We start from the raw sequence: 16,349 nt of genomic DNA on the forward strand, positions 1-16,349 counted from the left end.
CGGTTCCATCAGCACTTTTCTTTTTTGCAGCCATATTCAAATACGTCATTTCGTGCTACTTTTCATGTGAACATTGTACATACAATTCTTTTCACCTTTTGAATGAATGCTTGCCTGCCTAGGTCACTGTTCAACAAGTCCTACTTTGGCCACCAATCGCACAAGCTGAGGGAGCTGCTTGGGAGCCTCAAGGCCGTGTTCCTCGAAGCAGTCAAGATGGATGTGTCGTCGTCACAGCTCATGTCACACCTGCAGAACCTCTCACTCGATGTGATACCCGCGTCACTTCCAACCAACACTCCACCCAACAACACGGAGAAGTTGCCTTTCATCTACGCGTGGCTGCATGATGCACAGCGTCATCAAGACGCGCAGGTCTTGTCCATTTACCTTTAACTTATTTGCGCCTCCGTAGTTATGTACAGGTGTTCAATACCGTAGGGTGGCGAACTCAACTCACTCATGAGTCGACTCAGTCCTACTTCAAACTCAGAGCAACCTTGAGCGTGATAGAGTCTAGATATGTTTGCATAAACGTAAGTCCAAGTGGTACCTAGTGAGCTTTACAGTTCAAGTATGTGCGAATCACATTTGACTCCATTATTTCTTTGAAATCATTATATTAGATGAGAAGCTGAGTGAATAGGATCTCGAGGTCATATAGCCACAAGCGGAGTCTGTCGATACCAGTACGCCTGAGTGAGAACATGTGAACAAAACTTAATACGATCCAATTTTAGAAATGTAAGACGCCAGGTTTTGCTATGTTAGTGATGCGGGCTTGTTAGGGTATGCCACATTGTAGCACTAGTGTAGCGCAAACAGGAGGACGCGAGAAGAGCACGTCAACAGTGTGCCTGTATTAGCGCCGTCCATGTGTTCATCTCGTGTCTTCCTCTTGTTAGCGCTACGCTAATACGTCAGGTTTAAGTTTCCACTTAAGAAACGTCGCGTTCACTTTGGCATAATGTGACATAACACGACATTTTAAAGATAAATTGTAAGGCTCCATTTAAGAAACATAACTACAACAGCCTATAATTTTTACAAAACCTAACAGGGTGTGTCATCGCCGCCCCATGCCCACCAAGCCATGAAAGCACGCGCACAAACACACAAACACAAATCTATTGCATCGGCAATGTTCTAACGCACCAAATTGATTGTGACGTTATTAGTTAAAGATCTCACGGATAAAAGAGCAAATGCCCTTAATTTGAGCCAGCGATTCAGACCCCGGGCGAGTTATGAGCATGCGAGTATAAGTCAAGCTACAAATTCGTAAGCCTGAGCTTGAGCCTCCGCTTAAGCTAATATTAGTGAGTCTATGATTCCGTAAGTCGCGCTGAATCTGAGTCCATTATTCCGATATCCCGCGAGTGCGCGACTGGTAAAAGGAACATATTGACGCTGGATCACAGAATCAACTTGGTAGTTTCCAGCATCGTATGCGCACAGCTACAGAGTCTTCCAGGCAAACTTCGCTTGTGGCAACGTCCCCGCGACCAACACCATCGGTAACATCGTTGAGCCTGGCTGATTCCTTTCACGGCACAAGCGTGAAGTCGAGTTAGGGCTTCTTTGTCACGCCAATGGCCGGGTTGCGCGTGGGAGAACGCGGAAGTAAAGCCTTAATTTCTTGCTCTTTAACGTCCAGAGCTCTCTTCCCGTTAACTTTCTTAGCCCTCTACGTCGACCTCCTCCTGCGCCTATAGTGCCACAAGCAGCATGTTGCGAGGGCACCTGCCTAATAACACTCCGTCGGCCCTGTGCCGACCGGCAACAATTGAGTGCAGGACCTGGGCTTACTCGCAACACGGCCTAGGCTGGGGCGAGGTGGCGAGCGGCTGTGGGTGCCTCCCCTGACTTTCTTCAACCTACCGCTGCACCCGGCTGACGACTCGCTTAGGGCGTTCCTGCTTCCGCGGCTTGGGCCCCGACTGCTTAGCCATCTGCACTCTCAGGTGCGCATGCGTCGTCCAAACGCAGACTACCTACAGAGTGACTTCGCACGTCCCGAGCGAGTGCCGTGTTGGCCGACGACAAGTCGCTTAGCGTCTCGTGATCCTGAGTCGCGTCTGCGTTCGCATAAGTCACGCGATGATACGTGGAATGGAGCCAAAACACATTTTTAATATGTTCGCTAAACGATGATAACATGTCTACATATTTGTTTCCGTAATTTGGAACATTCAGCCGCGTAGTGACACCGAGGGACACGACGCTTTTTGACACGTATCCGCCTTGATGACGTAGTGGCCTTCGCGTTGCTAAGCCCGAGGGCGCGGGATCAAATACCGGCCACCGCGGTCACATTTCGATGAAGGCGAAATGCAATGACGCCCGTGTACCATGCACTGGGTGCACGTTAAACTCCAGGTGGTCAAAATTAATACGACCTGCCTCGTAATGATATCATGGTTTTGGTTCATAAAACTCCAGAATGTAATTTTTTAAATTTTGACAAGTCAGAAAATGCCCCATATGGTTAGGTTATAAAGAAATGCGGCCGCATGGGCACAACAGGGGATATAGGCTGAGTACTGCAATTTCTTTTTATTCCTGCTACAAAATCTTCTATGTCCTATGAGCTTTGCTGTAAAATACGTGTAATGCAGTGTCCCTAAAAATTATCAGCAGAGAAAGGGCCGACAGTACGTACTGCTATTTAGTGCGTTAGGTAGATATGTGTCGCAGATCGAAATGCATGCAGCTTCTACCTTTGAGAACCAGACGGCAATAATCCACTACCAGAACTCGGTTTCTGTATCTGGTGCCTGGTTGATGATCACCGGGGTAAAGCCACCGGTGGTTGTGACGACTCCATCGCGTCGATAATACTGACATAGAATTGGCGTTGATGTCCAAGGGATCACGTCTGCGTCACCACGCTCTAGGGACCAAGGCTACGTCCTATAGCCCTAGCGCGTGTCTTAGGCTTACAGACGCGTAAGCGACCGGTAAGGCCGGCAACAAGAACCCCATAATATATTTACTATTATTGGACTTCAGCAGAGCGTTGAAGTACACTAAAATGAAGCTGGAAGACAAGGGCACCACTAGAGGCATGTTCTGAATGCCAGCAACCTATCGGCGCTTCATGCACCGTGTTTTGGGCGATGAAAGGTGGCACTATGCTTACCTGAAGAACGCCGTTGAATAGTCACCAACACTGTGCGCGAAGGTCACTGATGCATTACGCGAAGCCCGGCGGAACATGAGCAATGCACGCGCCGAGAGGAAAGCGCCGCAAGGCTGCTTGTACAAGAAAGTTCAGTTCAAGATTGGCAAGTGGACGTGGTGTTGAGGCTCACATTCTAAGCAATCCTAGAAAAAAATTCTGAGCTTCTATAGGACTGAAATGGAGGGGCCCATATTGGATCCGAGAAATTGATTGATTGATTGATTGATTGATTGATTGATTGATTGATTGATTGATTGATTGATTGATTGATTGATTGATTGATTGATTGATTGATTGATTGATTGATTCTTAACGTTCCAAGCAACACAGGAACTATGATAGATGCCATGTTAAGGGCTTCGAATTAATTTTTCACCACGTGGCGATCTCTGACCTGCAGTTAAATCTAGCTAGACAAGAGCTCTTGAATTTTGTCCTCATCAATATGCAGCCATAAAGACCAAAAATTCAAACCGCGACGGTATGCTCGCCGTTGAACGCATGCCGAGAGATTTGAGAGGCCGTGCGAAATACAAGCCCATGCGAATTTCTCGTATTGAACTACTAACGACAGTACTCTGCAGTATCGCATAAATAATCAGCCACTAAAACAGTTACGTCATACGAGAACATTCGGCATCTACTTATGAAACGACTTGTCTTGGTAAACACGCATCGGAAACATTAAATCCAAACCCAACCAGACTCCAGGCAGCCTGCTCTTCTTCACAGGCCATCATCCGCGAAACTGCTGCTTTACAGTAAGGGCTTACGTCCGCCCGCAGCTAGAATATGCCTCGTCGTTTTGGTACCCGTGCTAACCTACATTAACCCAGGGCAGTACAAAACCGTGCAGCCCATTTGATCTTGTCTGGCTACCATCGGACATTCAGCATAACTTCCACAAAATATTACTTCGGCTTCTTTTACTCGCCAATCGCAGAATACAATCTCATGCATGTTGTTACCACAAGGATATCACAACTTGTATTTATTTGGATCCGTCCCACACAGTTTACACCAGCGGGTCCTAATCCTGCTCAGAGGGTCAGTATACCCAAAAGTAACACAGCTGAACACTCATTCTCATTTTTACCGATGATTTCGAAGGATTTGAACAAGCTTCCGGGGTCTGTGACGAGCATAAAAAATTCACTTTTAACCCTTTTTTATTAGCTGGTCTGTAACCATCGCGCATTTTTTTTTTCGTGTCTTTCAGTAGTTTGTGTATTCTTCTGTATTTCTTATTGATAGTTATTGTGCTCTATTGTTTTTTTTTCTCGTGTATTTTTACGTTGCTTGCGTAGTCGTCTCTATTACTTATAGGTACTGGCTTTTCAATGCCATGTTACTATCTTAATTTAGCATTTGCCTCTCTCTTTTTATGTATACATATCTTATCGCCCATACCCTTTAATGTACTTAATTACATTGAGAGTAAAAATAAATACATAATATTCTGGAAGAACCCATCCAGGGTGATTCCCTAAGTTATGCAAGAGCAATTGCATAAGACACATACTCTGCTCAATTTTCACTACAGCCGATTGAGCGTAGCCGGGCAGTGCGTCCGTTTGATTTCGTCGCTTTTGCAGCCAAACGCCATGGCGCGTCTCTGAAAACCTTGTAACCCTGCACAGAGGAGCCGCGCATGCGCGTTCATATCGTGACAGCTCGAAGGCGGCGGCGGCGGCACCCTTTCGCTATACCGCCGCACGTATTCCGCTCCTTACCGCTGACTCTATAAAGAACCGTGTCTTGTGATGAACAAACACAATTTTCTTATTCGAGTAGCTCTAGACATCGAAATTCGAATTTCATGCCGGTTTTCGCGGAACAACCTTTTTTTTTTAATTGGACATTTTATATTCTCGCTTCGCTGAGAACGTTGGTAACCCAAGCCCACCAACAGTTATTGGCTGATTTTCTGATCGCGACAACATTATCACTAATATTATAATTGCTAATTCTCAGTTAAATGAATCAAACATACACATGTCTGCGATCTAAAAAGCAAACAAGTATTTCATATTTACACTTCCAGTCGACACACGCCAGTCGCACGCAGCTGCGCCTGCTGAGCCTTGACTCCGAGATCGCACCGGCGTGCTGCATAGCGCAGATACCGCGGCCGCCACGGAGTGGCGCGACAAGGCCTCTCGCTGTAGAGTTACTGTATATGCTACCAAAGGTAGCATATACAGTAACTCTACGCATAACTCTAATACAGTAATATAATATACAGTAACTCTACGCATAACTCTACGCGTATATGCTACCTTTGGTAGCATATACAGTAACACTATCTCGCTGGTGCAGAGTTACGCATAACTTTCCCGGCGCTGCTCGCACTGCTTTTCGCCGAGCGTTATCACGTGGTACAAAAATGACGTCAAATGTTCAACTGCGCCGCTGCGAAGCCAACTTCACGGGTGCGTCGCCGACTTGTTCTGTCAGTGCCATCGAAATTGCAGTCAGCGGACCGTCGAGCGTGCGTTACACCGATCGGCTCCGGGTTGCAGGTACGGTGTTCGACTATATTAAGTTAATAACTGTGGTAAAGTGGTACGAAACACATCACTTTGAAACTCATATTCCAGTATGACGAGGTGCAGTGTGCCAAACTGCACAAATCGCACGCAAAGTGGCAGAGCTTTTTACGCGGTGCCATGCGGACGGACGAGACCGGCCAGCTCCGAAAGGGACCAGGATGTGCGAGGTGCGTTCGTCTTGTTTACACTAAAGCAGCATTTATCTCTGGTAACACTCCTGTACATGCTGTTGCGACGCCTGTTGTGACGCCTGTTTCTCGAACCTCGACCGACGTTACTATTGGGTAGCTTGGCGTTGTCGGTGGGCAGCAGGCGTCCGGTAGACCATGGCGACCCGGCAAGGACGAGGCGATTCCTAGTGCGAAACTTACACTGTTTATTCAAAGGTTGGTGAAAGATGTAAAAGAAGAGAATAAATTGAAAAAGTAAATTGCGGGGCCCCTTAAATAGGCGCACTAAAATCATAAGCGGGATCCTGCTCACGTCAATGTCACGTGACATGCACTGAGTTCCCCTTGTTGCTTTTCGGCTGCTCCCACTTTTCCTGGGCGATGTTGCACGTCCCCATTGGTGCTTTGCCGCTGCTCTCAATTTCCTAGGCGACGTTTCACGTCCTCGTTGTGCAGCTGCTCTCACTTTAGGTGACGTTGCACGTGTTTGCCTATGCTGGTGGCAACTCGCGGGTCCGGCATGGGCGGCTGATCCTTTCTTCTAGGCGACGTTGGTTCGCGGAAAGGGTCCCTCCTAGGGTCGCACAGTTTGTGAAAAGGGTTCTCCCCTTGGTCGCACACACACAAAGGGGCCTGTAAACACTGCGGGGCGTCCGCCAGACCGGCAACCACTCGAGACAACCATAGCAAATTAGAAATCCATCCACCGTTTCGGTTGAGCAGGATCTTTCGAGCATCCTTTTTGTCCGAGGTGTTACACGCCAACCGTAGTAACGCTGAAATGCGTACGTCTGGCATGAGATGTTGTCCACTTGTGCAATTTTCGGAGTATACGTGCAGCGCGACACAGACGCGGGACAAAGAATGGACGACACGTCAGTGTTGCGCTGCACATATACGCCAAGAATGTTAACTTACCAACTCGGCCAATTCACTGTGTACCTTTTACGATTGTTCTGACTATGCACCTCTATAACAGTGTGTTCAAAACAGAGTAAATGCTAGCAGATACGATTTGCCCGCTGCATCCTGGCTTTTCTCTACTGTCTTTTTTTTTGTCAGCGTTCTGATTTTTCATTTAAGATCGACTAATGTACTCGTGTTCATTGTTTTGTAGTATGTGAAAATATCGTGCGCTCCCGCTGATGAGACAGCTGTGATAGCTTCAGCATTTACCGCCCGCAATATATTGCTTGTTCGATCAGCCTTAGTCGACGTGAGGAATGTGAAATTATTTTTGTACGTTTAAGAAGCGCTGTTTTATAGTAAAGTTACCTGAGTAGTATGAAGAGATAAAGAAAGATGTGTTTTTTATCATATTACAGTCTACAATGTGTGGATGTGAACTGCAATGTGAACTTTGCAAGTTTGCCATCTTATGTGATTAGTGCAATGAAAATAACCTGATGTTACTCTTAATAACTTGTCTTTCCAGTGGCTTTGAATTCTGCCCCCAAGGCTTCAAGAACCAGCACTCATACCCTGCTACCACCAGTTAGTGCTCATCCATTTCCTTGTATGAAATAAATTTGATCTAGAAGCTCGTGCATCTTAAATCTTTTTTCCACTCGCAGATTTGCTGCTACGAAGCAGCTGTTAAGCTTGCGGTATTAATCGTAAAAATAAGCTGAAAGAAACGCGTTTAAATCTACGTGTCTGTACCACCTATATCGAAAACGTGCAGCAGCTGTGAATGACGGTTAGTGAAGAAGGACGATCACGGTTAACGGTCACTGACATAACTGCAGGCACGATAGTTCTCTTGGCCACGATCATTATTCGTCTGGTTTCGGCAGCCAAAATCTGCTCACATAATTGTGCAGCACACGTGTGCGAATTTTTCTTTAAGCATCTTTTAAAACATTTTTTGCCTTCCGGCGTCCGCGAGAAAACTTCGTATGCATGCTCTAAAATGTTGCGCCACTTTTTGTAGCAAGGTAATGCGCGTTTGCACACGAATTTTTGAGCTGTTCGAGCCAAGGGCGCAGTCAGGATTTTATTTCGAGCGATCGAGTGGGCTCAAATACGTACGTTCGTGCGTGTGTTTGTATATGTGCGTGTATATATGTACATACAAACTAAAAATATCAGGGGGTTGGCACCCCTCCGGCTGCGCCAATCGTTCGAGAGTCGCCTGCATTGAAAAGTCTCATCTTGCTCATCGCTCGCGAAGAATTGCCGCATGTAGCTCGCGACCAGCAGAGAAGAAATCAAATGGATGACCGCGCTGCATTTGCCTCCTGTGCGCTCGAGGAGTTGCTTCACTGCACAGCTGGTACACAACGGCGGACCTATGCGCAACTCTGCTCCCTGCGGGAGCATATACAGGGGGGTGTGCGTCGAGACGTCGGCGCGCCGCCGCCGCCGATGTTTGTTATCGGCGAGATCGGCGCGCCATTTAAATATGTGCAAACATTTCTTAGCCAATCTAGCTTCGTTTGAGTTTTGTGTTGTCTTGTTTAATTCTTTTGCCTGTCTGTCTGAAGCATAGGATGAGCAAGGGAGAAACTGAACACAATACACCCAAAAGTAACCCAGCTCTCCATCAGTCTGCGCGTGCGTGTCGTCCCAAGTCAGCGCCACATGGGATTCCGAACCTTCTCCTTCAAAAGCGTAATATGGCGCAACGAGAGAAACAGCGGCCTCGGAACGTCGGAATCGCGGCTTGAGGGTAGTGGGCACTGTAGTTGTGGGTGGAATCGGCGAAATATGTCTGATAACGGCATCAACACGAGAAATGCAACTTGTAGCGAGATAGAAATTTCTGGCCCCGAGGTGTTCCGGCCGTTGCATTCCGGCCGTTGCATTCGAAGGGTTTTTCTACATTTCACGCGTAAAAAATATGTTTACCTGTCTACTGCGTGATGCTGTTTCTTTGTAGCATTCATGTAAAGAATGGAATGCAACTGACACCGACCGCTGCAATGAGCTATAAAACAGTTTCGACGTGCATGTTAAAAAAGAACTCTTTGTTGTTGTCTCTTTTTTTTGGGGGGGGGGGATAATTGTGCATCTAAGCAATGCCTGCATTTCTACTAATCCACACTTCGTTCATTCAACCTGGTAATGACGAGTTAACAAATTGAGCAAATTTGTTTTCTACCGCATCATAAATGTCTCAGCTGAAAAAAAAATGTTCACCTACTGAACAAAAAAAAGTATTTTCATTTGTTTTTCTTCGGGAAAAAGGACGTTATCAGGAAAGTTACATAGGCACATGTTGATTAATATTCAGAGCAAGTGATTTCACTTATTGTTCACTCACAAGTGATTTTTGACCGGGGTTGTTGGAGAAATATGGGAGAGGCCTTTGCCCTGCAGTGGGCGTAACCAGGCTGATGATGATGATGACAAGTGATTTCACAATTTCACTTATTAACAAATGCTGATCGCACTAAATAAGAAAACGGTGCCACTAGATGAACTTCAAGGACATGGAGGCATTATCATTGATGAAATCAAGCTCTCCGAGCACGTTTCACTGACCACAGGAGGAAAAATTGAAGGTTTTGTCGACCTTGGAGCGTACACACCCGAGGACCAAAAGACCTTGCCATGCACTCATGGCCTTGTTGTAATGTTTGTGCCCCTTGTAGGCAGATAAACAAAGGTGCTTGGCGCCTTTCGTAGCCATGAGAATGTCAAGGGTGAATTACTTGTGAAAATTCTGCTTCAGGCCACAGTACTCGCAGAAAAAGCTGGGCTTCCTATCGACTATATAACGTGTGATGCAACCTCTTGGAATAAGCGAGAAGAAAGGGGGTTGACCGAGGGGCCCGATTTTTATTAGTCATATCATAAGAAGCCAACAAACACTGACAGCAAGGACAACATAGGGGAAATTGTGCGTAATAAATGAAAATAAAGAAGCGATAAATACTGGAAATTAAAGTGGATGAAAAAACAACTTGCCGCAGGTGGGAACCGAACCCGAAGCGTGAAGGTCGTGGGCTCGGTTCCCACCTGCGGCAAGTTGTTTTTTCATCCACTTTAATTTCATCCGCTGCCGTCGCTGATTCTCCGAACGAGGCGCATGGTGTGTTAACGCTGCCATGGTCTCCAATTCTCCGAAGGAAGTTTATGGCCGGTTAGCGCTGTCGTCCTCGCCAGTTCTCTGAAGGATGACACCACTGCAGAACGATCAAAACTACTGCAGCTGGCCGGGAAAGATTCTGCAGGTTAGCACCCCTGCAGGCCGACCGTAACAATGCGTGGTCGGCGATTGTGGTCCCAGTTGTTGAAGTTATAATGATCTTTGTAGTGCTACCTCCTTTCATAGAACTCGAGAATGCCTTACTGTTAGTTTTCAGTAGCTTGGGAAGGGTAACGTTGCAGTAGGAAAACTTCGCAGGCCTTAAGTTAGAAGCGGACTTGTATGAGAATCAGTGTTCAGGATTTAGTGACCGTTTCGCGATACGAAACAGGCGTTTCTTTTTGTTACTTAGTCCATTAAGGTGTCTGTTATGCCATGGTGCGTTACTATTTTAATATACACGTTGGACTGGAATATAACGATTTATTAGATCAGAAACTTTTTCTTTAAAGAGGCGCCAACTTGTCGGGACAGAATGGTCGAGATGGCCGAGTAGAAACGTGTCAAGAAAGGAAGCAAGTTCGTTGTTTATTGCAGATAAGTTAGCCTTTTTATAATTTTTTATTTGTTTAAGTCGTTTACGTTTAACCTGTAGTAATATCGTAATTGTAAAATGTAATGTATCATGGTCGCTAAGGCGAGGTAAGTGCGTTATAGGGTTTATAATATCACCTGATGTCAGCACGAGATCAAGTAACGATGACGTAGTACCTGTTACACGTTAGATCTACACGTGCTGTCGCGGTTGCGCAGTGGTGAGCCAAAGATGCGAAAGGGCCCGGTGTCGTTCCAGATGTAGATTTGGTGGCGACTTCGATCCAGGCAAAGTGAGGCGCGAACCGGTTCACCGAATTTGCCGGCCACGGAAGCATGGACGATAGGCTCGCCACGTGAATTCAGTGGAACAACGCACCGGAAACTAGGGATGAAGGTAGCGAGTAACTGTAGCGTGAAAAAAGACAAGTGTGAGCGTGTCATCCTGTCGGTGCTTCCGTGCCCTCTCCATGGAGATCACGAGAGGCAGGGCGTGAGTGACGCCTGGGCGCGATTCATAACAGCTTCTGCAGACAGACTTCCACTCATGCAGCGCTTTGTTTCCATGCAGAAGACGTGCGCTACTCTGGCGCCATCTCGTAACTATCGTAGCCGCACAGCCCGTATTCGCGGCACTAGCTACGCTTTTCATCTTACTATTTCGCCATCCTCTCCTCCTCCGCTTTGCTCCTCGCGCTCTCTTTGCTATCGCCGTCTTTCATCTGCCGCTGCGCTCCGCGTTCGTTTTCCTTCGCTGTGCTCGCTCGCTAGGTTACGAGGTACGACGCCGACGCTCGCAGCAGGAATGAGCGCCTAAGAACTGCGCTCTAAACAAATGGGGGCGGGGCCTTGCCCCGCTTGCCATACCCCTGTGTAGCTTCCATAGCTCTAACGGAGACGAAAGGAAATAGAAAGACGCGCATCGATTTGATAACTACCTCTGAATTCCTCTTATATATATAGGACACATGTCCCATCTAACGTTAGCCAAGATGTCAAAGAAAAAGAATTAGCAAACACGATGCAAGATACGATTTTAAAACCAACGGTGTTTGGTAGTCAGAGCTCTGTCGGCCGAACACCGTAGGTATTTTTTAACGTAGGCTATTGTTAGCCAGGACGTGAAGCGACATCGCTTAATAGTAAGGCGATTATATGATTAGAGAAGTGTTTCAGGATCCCTTCAAAGGACTTTTTCTGACCGAAGTTGCCAATAAACATCCCTACATATTGAAGACAATCTTTTGTAGGTCCAGCAGGTGAAGTTGTCACCGTTATACACCAAAATATTTTTTGTTCATTTTCTCGCAAAACCGCCTTTCACGTACTTGAGCCAACTTTGGGAGTACGTCACGTGATAAGCAATTACTTTTTCAACAAAGATATATCAATATCACTGTGACCATCGTAGTAAACAGCCGTGATGTTTAAAAAAATTCTGAGTTGGTCGAGCAACACGTATGGGAAGCTTGGCTTAGAATGACGCTAAACCGACGAAGTGAGCACCATCACGGAGTTGTGGCAAAACTATGGGGACCAAGCGGCCCCAGTGTCTCAGGAGTACCCTCATCAACTGTCAAACTCATTTGTGCCGGCACTCCATAATCCGGACTGACTCACGACAACAGCCCCGGATACACCGGCAGCTAATCTCTCGGACTGCTTCATCGACATTGAATTCACTCTGCTCATACAGACGTAGCCGGCCCTTTTTGAAGCCCTAACAGCAGTGCTCTTCTCACGTCCATAGTGGGAAGATTAAGGAGGGACGGTGTGGGGATGCACAAACATCTCAATTTCTCTGGCGCGGCCGCACGCGGTTATCACCCGATGATAGCGCCACATAGACCAGTCGCTAGATCAGATAACGCCTTCGGATACGGTATGCTCGAGTTGACGACAGGACATTTGTAATAATGCGCAGGCTGTAGAGTTTGCGCGAGTGACTCCTGGCTCAGCCGACATGCTCGTCACGAGCTTCGATACACTGTCGGCTTGCCTGAGGCGAAAGGACGCAGCCTCCGGGATATCGGCCGCTGATCTTCATGGCCTGCGCGGTGCTCTCAAATCATTCCAGAAAGAAGCACTAACGTGAGTAGACCAGCGATCCTCGGTCGCAGATTATCCACGTTCCGAAGCAGAATTCTTTTTATATTGTGCAAGGCACGTAATTTTTAAAGAGAACATCCCGTCATAAACTCCTTTCAGAGCTACTCTTCTCGCAGGTCTAGCCTCCAACACACTACTAACCTTTAAATGGGGCCTCTCCAAATATCTCACATTGTGTCAGGCACAAATAACTCTTGTATTTCGTCGTAAACACAAATGCTTATTTTACAAATTTTACGTAATTGAGCTGAGCATGATGAACTCCCATTGCAGATGCTATAGAGCTCGTTACTAATCTCCCTCTTCCTTGCTTTCCTTCGTCTACTGAAATCGTGCGCCACATGTAGGGACAAAACCTATGCAGTTAGGAATTCTAACTTAATCTGAAATACGTTATACTGAAATGCGTTATACTATTTGCGGTGGATACTTTATTACCCTGCACGCATTTTCATTTTTCTCGCCGTTCTGCCCCGCCCCCCCCCCCGAAAAAAAAGAAAGAAAGAGCGCGCGCCCAACATGCGGCCATTGGTTTTTCGCAGGCTGGTCAGCGACCACCGACTTGATGGCGCCGAACACCTAAGCGCCATGCAGCTCTTCTTCGTGCTGTATGCGGCCAACGCGTGCGGGGAGCTGCGCATTGGCGGTCGCCACCGCGTCAACGCTCTTCTTCGCAATGTGCCTCAGTTCGCCGAGGCCTTTAGGTGCGACCCGGACACGCCCATGAATCCGGAAGAAAAGTGCCGCTGACTGACAGCGGCCCGAACAAGTGCGCTGTCTCACAATTCAGCGCTGTGTATACGTACACTCGCCACTTCGGTTGTGTTCCTGCTCGCAACCAATGCGGTCCACTTCGGGCCTTTAGGTGACAATCCAACCATGTTACTTTCCCATGCCACTATTACCGACAGGATCAAGTATTCTGCATAATACTTAAACAGCGATTCCTTATACAATTCTCCGTGCGTGAGCGTGTTTGATTTGTTCCGTACATCGGAAACGCATAAGTAGAAAGGCTGTTCGAATTGTGAAACTTGCGAATATAATACGAATATTCGAGTAAAATGGCCTTCGAATTTCTAATCTTTTCTGATTTGGAAACGAAGTTAAAGGTGTAGAATGTTTCTGTAGAGTTCGTCCGGCGAGAATATGAGGCTTCTTAACATCTTTACATGCATGTAATGCCGCGCGCAGCCGGATGTCTGATCAGCTGAGGAGCTCCTAAGTGATAAACAGCTGCCTTCAGCTTATCTGGTACACCATGGCGGTGACAATAACAAAACACGTCACAGAGGCAGTGGGTTGTGTTCGTTCAAGGAGAGAAGTTTGATACTATAGCACTTCACCTTGTTTTAAAGCGATGCAAGCCGGGTAAGACTGGTCAAATAATAAATTGCTTTAACTAACTCAAGCCAAGGAATATGTAGATAGGCTGCGTAAAAAAGCGAGCGATTTTTATCGAATGACTTGAAATTATTAAGATGCAGGTATCTTCCTCATGCGTTCACTCAGGAACTGGCGCATCTGCTCAACAACCGCGGCTCTCTTGCAGCAGAATCGTTGAGAACATCCACCACTTGCATAAGCCTACCTCCCTCGAGACTCCGATGAGTATTATTTCTTAATTATGTTCCAGCGCAAATTCAATTATTGGTAATATTGAATGTTCAAATCAAACGCAAATCTAACAGCGGGAACTATCTATTCGTTTCTTATTCAATACTTCGGATAATCGCAAACCCTAATAAACATGTATAAGCGATAATCACACTTGTTTTGTAGTAGCAGCGTATTGTTTTATGATTATGGGAAATGAAAAAGCCGCAGGCATCGTTACTGTCTCGCATTTCGATGGGCACCTGGGGCCAAATTCACAAAGCTTTTTGTCCGTAAGTGCTGCTAGCGAATGGCCGGTGAATTGTCTTCGCCAATGTGTCAAACATCATTATCGGTTGACATCTCCTCTTACGAACAATTCTAGCATAAGTAGTTACATTGCCTCTCTTTCTCTCTCTCCCTCATTGTCTCCGTGTGTGCGCGTGCGTATGTGTGCGTGTGTGTTGTGCGGGCGCGCGCGAACGAGGTGCGCCTTTGGCCGAAAACCAGTGAAAAGCGTCATTTAGCTGCCGCTCACGGCTGTCCCTGGCTTCGGTGGTCAATCTGCGCAACTCGTCGAGCGAGTGCTAGAAGCAAGGGAGCTCCCAACCAAACAACCTTGTTTTTTGCATAGTAGCTACTTAGCGTGAAAGCTTCCGCGTATACACAAGGTCTGCGTGGCCCCGCGGAAATGCACCAAATCATCAAAGTTAAAAAAAGCGCTCACCCTGGCTGCACAGCTGACAGAGCCACGACCAAGCTTTGACACGTTTTGCCAGCTCCTATAGTCGGAGAGTAATTCCCTGCGTTCATCGCCATGCGCAAACGCCGTGAAAGTGGCTGCAATTACCCCGTACACAGGCTTCGCTGACCTCGTTCAAGGTACAGGTCCGTCGTGCCAGGGGTCTTGCATGGGAGTTTAGCGCGTAGCCGCAATTTGCGCCGAGCTTCCCAAGCGTAGCCGCGTTTGGGGTGCAGGCAAGTGTAAATTTGGCGCACCATTTCCGCGGATGCTTGCGTACGTGTTTGTTGCGTGCGTAATTTTCGGGAACAAAAAACAGAGGGGTAAGGGCGGCTGCACGGTTTGCTTTGCACTGTTTTATTTTTTTACCTTTTAACGCAGTTTTCGACACAAGTTATCACTTCATTAGGCGTCTAAATTGTACTAATATTTCACTCCCAAAACTTGGTAAATTCTGCATCGCTAGTTGCAACATGCAATTAGATAAGTGACGAAATGCTCGAAGACATTTATCGTTAGGATGCATGGCATATCAGTGGTTTGAATTATGAAACGCAACTTTTCATCCTCTAGTGCCTAATGCGCTTTCATTATTGATGCTTCTACTGGTTTAACTCTCGCACAAAGCAAGCAACTTACAATAACAGACTGCCTGTCACATTTTAATGCCTGTGTCAAAAGGTTCAACTGTTTTCGTCCATGGACTCTCGTCAAAGTGCACGTTTATGTCTTTTTTTTTCTTTTTTTCCAAACACTGGTTCTTACCCACTGACATATTCTGCATGCACAGAAGTGTGCGTTTATAACGCCGCACTTCAGATAGCGACAACGTGTTTATATATGTTTCATCTATGCCACCCGCAATAAACCTAAAAATGGCATTTGTGTTGTTTTGTATTAACAAGGAACAAAAGAAACATACTGTTTCGTAATTCACATCATACAACTTTAATGGATTAACGTACTCGCAAGTGGTCCGCCAGCTTGCGGATTCTCCTCGAAAAAGGTTATTTATTTATTTATTTATTTATTTATTCATTTATTTATTTATTTATTTATTTATCTATTTATTTGTGTGGGGGGGAGGGGGGAAGCTGAGTTAATGCTCGCTGCAGAAATGAATGATCTTTCGTACTAACCCTCTTGGGATGGGGGGCACCTGCGGCAAGGTGACTTCTGCGGGATTTGAATGTATTATCTCCTACACACGAAAATGGCTAAAGCAATATACAGGTGTTGCAGCAATGACTCATCACTCATTTGTCGATCGGCTTTTCTTGACTTTCTCTTCTCTTATTTATGCATCCGCGTAAGCGGTTAAGGTTTTTCTCAGGCACGTACCCAGGATTTTTTTCGGGGGGGGGGGGGG

At 46.5% G+C, this 16,349-nt stretch overlaps 1 protein-coding gene and 1 long non-coding RNA gene across 2 annotated transcripts in view; both read left to right on the plus strand.

The window, feature by feature from the left end:
• LOC135903019 (uncharacterized) overlaps positions 1-15,861 on the plus strand; it is a 32,729-nt gene extending 16,868 nt beyond the window's left edge. The window contains exons 6-9 of the mRNA XM_065433391.2: positions 123-375; positions 1,797-1,964; positions 12,458-12,624; positions 13,185-15,861. Coding sequence (XP_065289463.1) covers positions 123-375; positions 1,797-1,964; positions 12,458-12,624; positions 13,185-13,392 — 796 coding nt within the window. The 3' untranslated portion in view covers positions 13,393-15,861. The remainder of the gene's footprint in view (positions 1-122; positions 376-1,796; positions 1,965-12,457; positions 12,625-13,184) is intronic.
• LOC135903039 (uncharacterized) lies at positions 5,518-7,453 on the plus strand. Its single transcript, XR_010564690.1, has 3 exons — positions 5,518-5,706; positions 5,785-5,903; positions 7,342-7,453. It is a non-coding gene; the product is annotated as an uncharacterized lncRNA (long non-coding RNA).
• Positions 15,862-16,349: the final 488 nt, after the last annotated feature.

This window comes from Dermacentor albipictus, chromosome 1, assembly GCF_038994185.2.
Source record: "Dermacentor albipictus isolate Rhodes 1998 colony chromosome 1, USDA_Dalb.pri_finalv2, whole genome shotgun sequence".
Lineage (NCBI taxonomy): Eukaryota > Metazoa > Arthropoda > Arachnida > Ixodida > Ixodidae > Dermacentor > Dermacentor albipictus.